This window comes from Indicator indicator, chromosome 36 (genome assembly GCF_027791375.1).
Source record: "Indicator indicator isolate 239-I01 chromosome 36, UM_Iind_1.1, whole genome shotgun sequence".
NCBI lineage: Eukaryota > Metazoa > Chordata > Aves > Piciformes > Indicatoridae > Indicator > Indicator indicator.
The window spans coordinates 158865-169025 of NC_072045.1; the positions used below are offsets into that span (position 1 = coordinate 158865).

A 10161-nucleotide genomic window follows, 5' to 3' on the forward strand; every position below is an offset into this window, starting at 1 on the left:
CCCCAGCCCCAGATCTGTTCTCCAGACCCTTCCCCAGCTTGGTTGCTCTTCTCTGAACCTGTTCCAGCCTCTCAATGTCCTTCCTGCAGTTCAGGAGTCACCTCCCTGCAGGTCTCTCTTGAATCACCTCTGGGTGTGGTGCAGCCATTCCCTTTGACCTCAAGCCCTGGCAGTGGGCAGAAGAGGCTGTGGCAGCCTCTGCCTTGCCCTCAATTAGATGTTGCTGCATCCCCACTGGAAAGCAGCCCAGTGGCACCATCCAGTTGGAGCTCCTCCTCCAGAGGGCTTCCAGGCTGGGTGCAGAGAGTGGAGGGGAGCAGTGGGAGTGCCTCTTGTCAGCAGCAGCAGCAGCTTGGGCTGGGGTTGGCTTAAACCACTCCAGAAGTCACTCCCTGAGCCCTCCTGCCAGCTCCTGGTGGGCTTGGCTGATGCAGGGAGTGAGCTGAGGCCACAGGCTGGGGTACAAGTGAGGGCTGACCTGCTGGAGAAGGATCTGGGAATGCTGGAGGACAAGTTCACCATCAGCCAGCAAGATGCCCTCATGGCCAAAGGTAGTCAGTGGTCTCCAGGGGGGCATCAAGAAGAGTGTGGCCAGCAGGTCAAGGGAGGTTCTCCTGCCCATCTGCTCTACCTGAGTGCAGCACCTCTGGAGTCCTGGGGCCAGGTCTGGGCTTCCCAGTTCCAGAGAGCCAAGGAACTGCTGGAGAGAGTCCAGGGGAGGCTGCTGAGGGGCCTGGAGCAGCTCTGTGAGGAGCAAAGGCTGAGAGCCCTGGGGCTGAGAGCCTGGAGGAGAGCAGCCCCAGAGGGGAGCTGAGCAATGCTCAGCAAGAGCTAAAGGAGCTGTGGGGGGCAAGAGGCTGGGGCCAGACTCTGCTCAGTGGTGCCCAGGGACAGGCCAAGGGCCCAGGGAGGTGGTGGAGTCACCATCCCTGGAGGTGTTCAAGAGGGGATTGGATGTGGCACTTGGTGCCATGGTTTAGTAGTCATGAGGCCTTGGGTGGCAGGTTGGACTTTGATGATCCTTGAGGTCTTTTCCAACCTTATTGATTGATTCTGTGAGAGGGAGAGAAGCAAAAGCCAGAGGGGCCAGTGGTACCCAGGCCAAGGGGCAGTGGGCACCAACTGGACCCCAGGAGGTTGCAGCTGAGCAGGAGGAGAAAGTTGTTTGGTGTGAGGGTGCTGGAGGGCTGGAGCAGGCTGCCCAGAGAGGTTGTGGAGTCTCCTGGTGTGGAGAGCTTCCAACCCCCCCTGGGCATTGTGGTGCTGGGCAAGCTGCTGTGGGTGCCCTGCTGGAGCAGGGGGGTTGGAGTGGATGATCTCCAGAGCTGCCTTCCCAAACCCCTCCATGCTGGGATTAAAACAATCATTCTGTTGAAGTGGGAGGTTCTGGGGGGACTTCCTGGGTTCCTGTTCCTGCCATCAGCAGTTTGCCTCTTGCCTTTTCCCCCTGCAGCAACACGTCCACGATGGGCGCAAGGAGAGCCTGGATGGCTTTGTGAAGACCTTTGAGAAGCTGCCCACAACTGATGGCTACCCTGGCATCTATGCCTTAGACTGTGAAATGGTGAGTGCCCAACCACAGGGGCAAGGCACAGCCACAGGGAAGCTCCCTGGGGAAGGCCAAGGGTGGTGGTGCAGCTCTTGTCTCCCTGCCACCTTCTGTCCCTTCTGCTGAGGACTCTAAATCACACTGGTCCTGGGCATTGCAATTAGCTCTTGTTAATTGCTTTTAGCAAAGAATCCTGGCCTCAGTTTTGGGCTCCTCACTCCAAGAAGTGCCCAGGTGGCCAAGAAGGGCAGCAGCAGCCTGGCCTGGAGCAGCAATGGTGTGGGCAGCAGGAGCAGGGCAGGGATGGTGCCCCTGGACTGGCACTGGGGAGGCTGCACCTCAAATCCTGGGGTCAGTTTTGGGTCTCTCACTCCAAGAAGGACATTGAAGTGCTGGAACAGGTCCAGGGAAGGGCAACAAAGCTGGGGAAAGGTCTGGAGAAGAAGGCTGGGGAGGAGCAGCTGAGGGAGCTGGGGGTGTTTGGTGTGGAGAAGAGGAGACTGAGGGAGACCTCATTGCTCTCTCCAGCTCCCTGAGAGGAGGCTGCAGGGAGGTGGGGGTTGAGCTCTGCTCCCTAGGAACAAGAGGAAATGGCTTCAGCTGGCCCCAGGGAAGGTTTAGGCTGGACATGAGGAACAATTTCTTCCCCTTGGGGATTGTCAGGGCCTGGCCCAGAGCAGTGGTGGAGTCTCCATCCTTGGAGGAGGTTTCAAAGTCTTGCAGATGTGGTGCTGAGGACCATGGTTTGGTGGTGCCCTGGCATTGCTGGGTTCAGGGTTGGATGTGATGATCTCAAAGTTCTTCTCCAACCAAACCATTCTATGATCCATGACTTGGGGGCTGTGTGCACCCCTGAGGGGCTGCAGCTCTCTGGGCAGTGCTTGCTGGCTGCACTCCCTGTGCTGTGTGTGGGAGCTGCAGCTGAGGTGATGCCAGGCTGGGCTTGCCCTGCTCCTGTCTCCATGGCTGCTCTGTTCCTTGCAGTGCTACACCAAGCAAGGCCTGGAGCTGACAAGAGTCACTGTGATCAACTCTGACCTGAAGGTGGTCTATGACACCTTTGTCAAACCAGACACCAAGGTGGTGGACTACAACACCAGGTGAGGACTTCCCTGGCTCAGAGGCCTGCTCAGGCTCAGCTGCAGCTCTGGTTTGAACTCCACTGACCATTGTCCTTCCCTCTGAGTTGTGCCTTGGGGAACTGGCACCAAGCTGAGAGGAGTGGTTGATAAGAGTGAAGGACAGGATGGAGCCATCCAGAGGGACCTGGGCAGGCTGCAGAGGTGGCTGAGGAGAACCTCAGGAGGTTCAGTTAAGGCAAAGTGCACCTAGGTTGGGGCAATCCTGGGTATCCATCCAGGCTGGGGGTGATGAGATTGAGAGCAGCCCTGCAGAGAAGGACTTGGGGGTGCTGGTGGGGAAGAAGCTGGCCAGGAGCCAGCAATGGGCACTGGCAGCACAGAAGGCCAAGGGCAGCCTGGGCTGCATCCAAAGCAGTGTGGCCAGAGCTGGAGAGAGAGGATCCTGCCCCTCTGCTCTGCTCTGGGGAGACCTCACCTGCAGGGCTGGGGCCAGCTCTGGGGCTCCCACCCCAAGAAGGACCTGGAGCTGATGGAGCAGGTCCAGAGGAAGCCACGAAAATGAACAGAGGGCTGGAGAAGCTCTGCTGTGGGGCCAGGCTGGGAGAGTTGGGGCTGGAGAAGAGAAGGCTGCAGGGAGACCTCAGAGCAGCCTTCCAGTACCTGAAGGGACTCCAGAAGAGCTGGGGAGGGACTTTGGACAAGGTCTGGGAGTGCCAGGATGAGGAACAATGGTTTGGGACTGGATCAGGGCAGAGTTAGGTTGGACATCAGGAGGAAGTTCTGCAGAGTGAGGGTGGGGAGAGACTGGAACAGGTTGCCCAGGGAAGTGGTTGGGGCTCCATCCCTGGAGCCATTCAAGGTCAGCCTGGATGTGTCCCTGTGCAGCCTGCTCTGGTTGGAGATGTCCCTGCTGCCTGCAGGGGGTTGCACAAGAGGATTCTTGAGGGTCCCTTCCAACCTGAAGCAATCTGTGAGCCTGTGGCTTGTGTAGTGATGGAAGCCTCCTTTCTGCTGTTGCTGTGCAGATTCTCAGGGGTGACAGAAGAGGACCTGGAGAACACAAGCATCACCCTGAGGGATGTCCAGGCTGTGCTACTCAACATGTTCAGTGCAGACACCATCCTGATAGGGCACAGCTTGGAGAGTGACTTATTTGCACTAAAGGTAAGCTGCACGTCTGGTGGTTCCACCCCTCCCTGCTTCCTTCCCACCCCAGGGTTTCTTTGGTGTCTCCTTCCAGCTGCTCAGCTCCCAGAAGCAGGAGGCCACAGGAGATGTGTCCTGTCTGTGGGGCAGGGAGGAGCTCTCTCTGCTGGAAGGCTCCTGTGGGTCACTCGTGGTGGCACTGCAGCTTTGGCTGCCCTGGGGCTGCCCAGAGGGGCAGAGCTCTCCAGAGGGGGCTGTGAGGGTGCTGGAGCAGAGCTCTTTGGAGGGGCTGAGCTCCAATCATTCACCTTTCAGCCCTGCCAGAGACACAAGAACCCTCTCCTGGTGTCAGCATCCTTTGAGTGCTTGGCAGATCTGCTCAGCCAGGGTCAGGCCTAGGGTGCCCTGTGCCCTCTGGATGCCCACAGTAACTACTGTAGGAGCAGGCCAAGGCTCTGTGCTGCTGGAGATAATTCTCATGGTTTCTTATCCCCAAATCCCAGCATAGTGAGGTGGGAAGGGACCCCTGGAGCTCATCCAGTCCAAGCCCCAGGCACAAGCAGAATCACCCAGGGCAGGTCTCACAGGAGCACAATGCCCAGGGGGGGTTGGAAGCTCTCCACACAAGGAGACTCCACAACCTCTCTGGGCAGCCTGCTCCAGGCCTCCAGCACCCTCACACCAAACAACTTTCTCCTCCTGTTCAGGTGGAACTTCCTGGGGTCCAGTTTGTGTCCCTTGCCCCTTGGCCTGTCCCTGGGCACCACTGAGCAGAGTCTGGCCCCAGCCTCTTGCCCCCCACAACTCCTTTAGCTCTGTCTGAGCATTGCTCAGCTCCCCTCTGGGGCTGCTCTCCTCCAGGCTCTCAGCCCCAGGGCTCTCAGCCTTTGCTCCTCACAGAGCTGCTCCAGGCCCCTCAAGACTCTCTCCAGTAGTTCCCTGTGCCCTTGAACTGGGGAGCCCAGAACTGGACCCAGGACTGCAGAGGTAGCCTCATGAGGACAGAGTAGAGGAGGAGGAGGAGAACCTCCCTTGCCCTTCTGGCCACACTCTTCCTCACACATCCTAGGACACCATTGGCCTTTTGGCTGGCTCCTGGTGAACTTCTTGTCCCCCAGCACTCCCAGGTACTTCTCCACAGAGCTGCTTCCCAGTAGGTCCTCCCTCACCTGCCCTGCTGCAGGAGGTTGTTCCCCTGTGTATGGTGCAGGACCCTACACTTGCCCTGGTTGAACTGCAGGAGGTTCCTCTCCCCCAGCTCTGCAGCCTGTCCAGGTCTCTCTTAATGACAGCAGAGCCTGGTGGGTTCTCAGCCACTCCTCCCAGTCTGGGACCAGCAGCAGTGTCCATGCCTGCCTGAGGCTCTCTGTCTGCTTTGCTTTGTGCTGCTCTTTGACCAAAGTTTGACCTTTCCTGGGTCTCGTTTCCTGCCTGCTCCTCCTCAGTCAGCTTGTACCCCTCAGCCATCTGCTGTCCTCTCCTTGCCCACTGTGCACATAGATCGCCAGGGGCTTGTCCAGGGTGTCCTGGAAAGCTTGTGGCAGACAGGAGCTGAGTCTTCAGTCAGTGCTCAGAAGCCAGAGCCTGCTGCAGCCACTCTTGGCCATGCTGGAGGAGCTGTGGCTGCCAGCTCAGGGGATGGCAGGGAGCAGGAGCTTTGGATGCCTGCAAATCACTTCCTCCCTGGGTGGCTTCCCATTACCCTACCTCTTGTGGAGTTCATCATCATCACCAAAAGATTATTTCCTGCTCCATCAGCAGGAAGTGGCTGCTTGGACCTCTCAGAAGCAGAGAGTGCCATGAGAAGGAACCCCAGCAGAGTGTGACAGGCCCTGGCACATCAGCACAGCCTCCCTGATGGCCTTGGCAGGGAAGTCGACCTCTGGCTAATGGCTGTGGCCAGCTCCAAGTGGTGACAGCTCTGCCATTTGTGTTTAAAGCCACATTAGCCTCTCTCCATCTTCTGCTTCTCCATAACTGATGGTGCCTGTGCCTGGCTGGGTGCCAGAGCTGACTGCACTCCAGCAGAGGTTACCCAGCGCTGGCTGCTCAGCACAGCTCCCAGCATGTCCCTGCTGAGCTGCAGCTCTTCTGAGGCACTTCAGAGCTGAGCTCTGCGGCTGTTAGCAGTGGAGTTATAGACTGGCACCCAACATGGCACTGGGGAGGCCACACCTTGAGTCCTGGGGTCAGTTTTCAGCCCCTCACTCCAAGAATCAGAAAATTGTCAGGGTTGGAAGGGACCTCAAGGCTCAGCCAGTTCCAACCCCCCTGCCATGGGCAGAGACACCTCACACCACAGCAGGTTGCTCACAGCCACATCCAGCCTGGCCTTGAACACCTCCAGGGATGAGGCTTCCACCACCTCCCTGGGCAACCTGTGCCAGGCTCTCACCACCCTCCTGGGGAAGAATTTCTTCCTCACATCCAATCTGAATCTCCCCACTTCTAGTTTTGTTCCAGCCCCCCGGTCCTATCCCTCCCTGACACCCTCAAAAGTCCCTCCCCAGCTTTCTTGTAGAAAGATCCTTCAGATCCTTCAGATCCTGGAAGGCCACAAGAAGGTCTCCTGGGAGGACATTGAGAGGCTGGAGCAGGGCCAGGGAAGGGCAACAAAGCTGGGGAAGGGTCTGGAGAAGAGGGCTGGGGAGGAGCAGCTGAGAGAGCTGGGGGTGGTTAGTGTGGAGAAGAGGAGGCTGAAGGAGACCTCATTACCCTCTACAGCTCCTGAGAGGAGGCTGCAGGGAGGTGGGGGTTGGGCTCTGCTCCCTAGGAACAAGAGGAAATGGCCTCAAGTTGCATGAGTTGGGGTTTAGGTTGGAGATGAAGAACAATTTTTTGGCTGCAGGAGTGGTCAGGGCTTGGCACAGGCTGCCCAGGGAGGTGGTGGAGTGCCCATGCCTGGAGGTGTTCCAGAACTGTGTGGCCATGGCACTTGGGGCCATGGTTTGGTGCCCATGGTGGGGTTGGACTGGATGACCTTGGAGGCCTTTTCCAACCTTCATGATTCTATGCTTCTGTGACTCTAACATTGGAATCCCAGAGTGCCAGGTTGGAAGGGACCCCAAGGTCCAACCTTTGCAGGTATCAGCAGAGCTGCCCCAGCACCCTGCCAAGCTGGGTCTTAAAGCTGCCCAGGGGAGGGAATCCACCACTTCCCCTGGGAGATGATTCCAGTGCCCAGCTGTGCTCATGGAAAAACATTTTCTTCTGGAGTCCAATGGGAATCTCTCTAGCAGTAACCTGTCCCCATCAGCCCTTCTCTTCTCCATGGGACTCCCTGTAGTGAGGAAGTCTCCATCTTCTTGGTAGCCACCCTCTCAGTACTGGGCCATGGTAAGAAGGTCTCCCCTAAGCCTTTTGTTCTCCAGGCTGAGCTGAGTCAGCTGAGGAGCTTGGATCATCAGGAGCTGTCATGTGTCAAGACTTGCAGAGCTGTGGTGTGGTCAGCTCTGCAGATTTCTCTCTTAGACCTTGAGTTCTGCTCCTGTGCTCCAGACATTGGACTGCAGCTTCCTCCAGCTCCCTTCAGCTCTCACTGAGCTCTCTGCCAGCAGGGATTCATCTCTTAGCCTGAGAGGGAGAATTTGGGGTGCAAAGCAAAGCAGCTGACCCTCATTGTGGACCCTGTGGTCCCCCTCTAGGCCCCTTGCAGCAGGCTAGGTGGCACATTGAGAGCATCCCCAGTTCCTCCAGCATAGACTCACAGAAGGGGTTGGGTTGGAAGGGACCTTGAAAATCATTCAGTCCGAACCCCCTGCCATGGGCAGGGACACCTCCCACCAGCACAGCTTGCTCAAGGCCTCATCCAGCCTGGCCTTCAACACCTCCAGGGAGGGGACATCAACAATCTCCCTGGGCAACCTGTTCCAGAGTCTCTCCACCCTCACTGGAAAGAATTTCTTCCTCATCTCCAGCATGCTGATGCTCTGAGAGGACAGAAAAGCTCCTGCCTCTCCTATGGGACCAGCCAGGGCCTCCTCCCTCCCACCCACTGCATAGTTCTTATGGCAGGAGCAGAAGATCCCTGTGTCCCATTTCATCCCTGCTGGTTGCAAACTTCCTGTTGACTCATTGCTGCCAGGCAGGAGGGTTCAGGTTGGTTTGCACCTCAAAGGTGAGGCCTTTTGTGGAGAAGCAGCCATGGCCTGCCATGGGCTGGGCACAGTTGGACTTACACATCCTGCCCACTTCTGTCCACATCTTGAGAGGCAGCTGAAAGGCTGCCACAGGCTTTGTGTGGTCAATTGCTTCCTCAGCTTAGTTGTTCATTGTGAGAGATGCTCTCAGATTCACAGTGGGTTGGAAGGGAGCCTCCAAGGGCATCTTGTGCAACCCCCTGCAGGCAGCAGGGACAGCTCCAGCCAGAGCAGGCTGCACAGGCTGATCATCCAGGCTGATCTTGAGTGTCTCCAGGGATGGAGCCTCAACCACCTCCCTGGGCAACCTGTTCCAGTGTCTCCCCACCCTCACTGTGCAGAACTTCCTCCTGATGTCCAACCTAACTCTACCCTGCTCCAGTTCCAAACCATTGTCCCTCATCCACTCCCCACAGCCCTTCTGAACAGTCCCTCCCCAGCTCTCCTGGAGACCCTTCAGGTACTAGAAGGTAGCTCTAAGGTCTCCCTGGAGCCTTCTCTTCTCCAGGCTGAACAGCCCCAGCTCTCCCAGCCTGTCCCCACAGGACACTCCTTGCTTTGGAGGCTGAACTTCGAGGGCAGTGCTTTGGGAACCTGCTGTGCCCGGGGGGAGGTCACCTCCGGATCAGAGCCTGTCCCGCAGGACCGGTTGGGCTGGGGCTCAGTGCCGACATCCCCCAGAGCCTGAGAAGGTCTCCTTAGCGTGGCTGATGCTGAGGAGTGTCCATCCCTGTGGGAGGTGGGAAATCAACACCTGTGCTTCCTGCTGCCTCCCTGCAGCTGATCCATGGCACCGTGGTGGACACTGCCATCGTCTTCCCGCACCGCCTGGGGCTGCCCTACAAGCGAGCCCTGCGCACGCTGATGGCCGACTACCTCAAGCGCATCATCCAGGACAGCGGTGAGAGCCAGGGGGGCCAGCTCCCTGCCCACCTGGGTCTGGGCTGCTTCCTCCTCCTCCTCCTCATCCTCTTGATCCCCTAATCTGTGTGGGTTTTGGTTTGGTTTTTGACTGCTGTGGTTGGGAGCGGGCTGGCAGATGGAGGCTCTGCCACCGGCGGTTTTGGTGTTGCAGCCTGCGTTGAGCGCCAGCGGCTGCTGGGTTCTGGGCTCAGTGGGGAGCAGAGGGGCCAGAGGGAGCTCTGCTGAGGCCATGCCATGCCCTCCCCTTTCTGCCTGGCAAACTCAGATTGCTCTTTCTGTTTGAAGCATGACTTGTTCCTCTCCATCTCCTCGAGCACACCCTGATGCTGCTGGGTCAGGCTCTCAGCACCCTCAGGGTCAAACATTTCTCCCTTCTCCCACTCTCAATCTCCCTCTTGCAGTTCCAAACCATCCTCCCTCGTCCTGTCCCAACAGGCCCTGCTCCAAAGTCTGTCCCCAGCTTTCTGCTCAGCCCTTGAAGCACTGCAAGGCCACCAGAAGGTCTCCCTGGAGCCTTCTCCTCTGCAGGCTGCCCAAGCCCAACTCTCTCAGCCTGGCTTCCAGCCCTGCCAGCATTGCTGTGGCCTCCTCTGGCCCTGCTGCACCAGGTCCCTGTCTGTGCTGTGCTGAGGGCTCCAGAGCTGCCCCAGCACTGCAGGGGAGTCTGAGCAGAGCACAGCAGAGGGGCAGAATCCCCTCCCTGCCCCTGCTGCCCACCGTGCTGGGGATCAGCCCAGGACAGGGCTGGGGCTGGGCTGGCAGTGCTCAGTGCTGGCTCAGCTTTGCACCCCCAGCACCTCCAAGTCCTTCTTCCCAGGGCTGCTCTCCTTCTCCTCCACCCTTGGTGCTGCAGGCCGAGGTGTTCACCCCACTGTGCCTCTCTTCCCCAGTTGGAGGGCATGACTCGAGCGAGGACGCCAGGGCTTGCATGGAGCTGATGGTCTGGAAGATCAAGGAAGATGCCAAGGTGAAACGATGACCTGGAGCCTCCTCTCCCTCCTCCACCTCTTTGAAGCAGTGCAATAAACGCTCGCCGCAGCCGCATGCTCCCCCAGCTCCCCGGCGGCTCCCAGCCCTCTGCAGCACTGGAGGAGGCTGCAGCAGCTCCAGCTCACTGCTCCCAGCTCCGGGGGGTGGCTCTCAGACCCTCCCCTCTCCACCTGAGGCATCCCCTGTGGCACAACCCCTGTGGGCTTGGCACGGTGGCTGTGAGGAGCACAGCCATAAGGGACTCCCAGGTTGCTAGGAGGGGCTGGGAGAGCTCAGGGGGACCCCTGCAGAAGGGTCTTCTGGGTCTGTTCCAGGTTGATCTTTGTCTTGG

At 58.5% G+C, this 10161-nt stretch overlaps 1 protein-coding gene across 1 annotated transcript in view; it reads left to right on the plus strand.

Moving 5' to 3' along the window:
- The window catches only part of REXO1 (RNA exonuclease 1 homolog), a 10139-nt gene extending 290 nt beyond the window's left edge, over nucleotides 1-9849 (plus strand). The window contains exons 2-6 of the mRNA XM_054396031.1: nucleotides 1454-1564; nucleotides 2534-2649; nucleotides 3657-3795; nucleotides 8697-8817; nucleotides 9731-9849. Of these exons, the coding sequence (XP_054252006.1) occupies nucleotides 1454-1564; nucleotides 2534-2649; nucleotides 3657-3795; nucleotides 8697-8817; nucleotides 9731-9819 (576 nt within the window). The 3' untranslated portion in view covers nucleotides 9820-9849. The remainder of the gene's footprint in view (nucleotides 1-1453; nucleotides 1565-2533; nucleotides 2650-3656; nucleotides 3796-8696; nucleotides 8818-9730) is intronic.
- The last annotated feature ends 312 nt before the right edge of the window (nucleotides 9850-10161 follow it).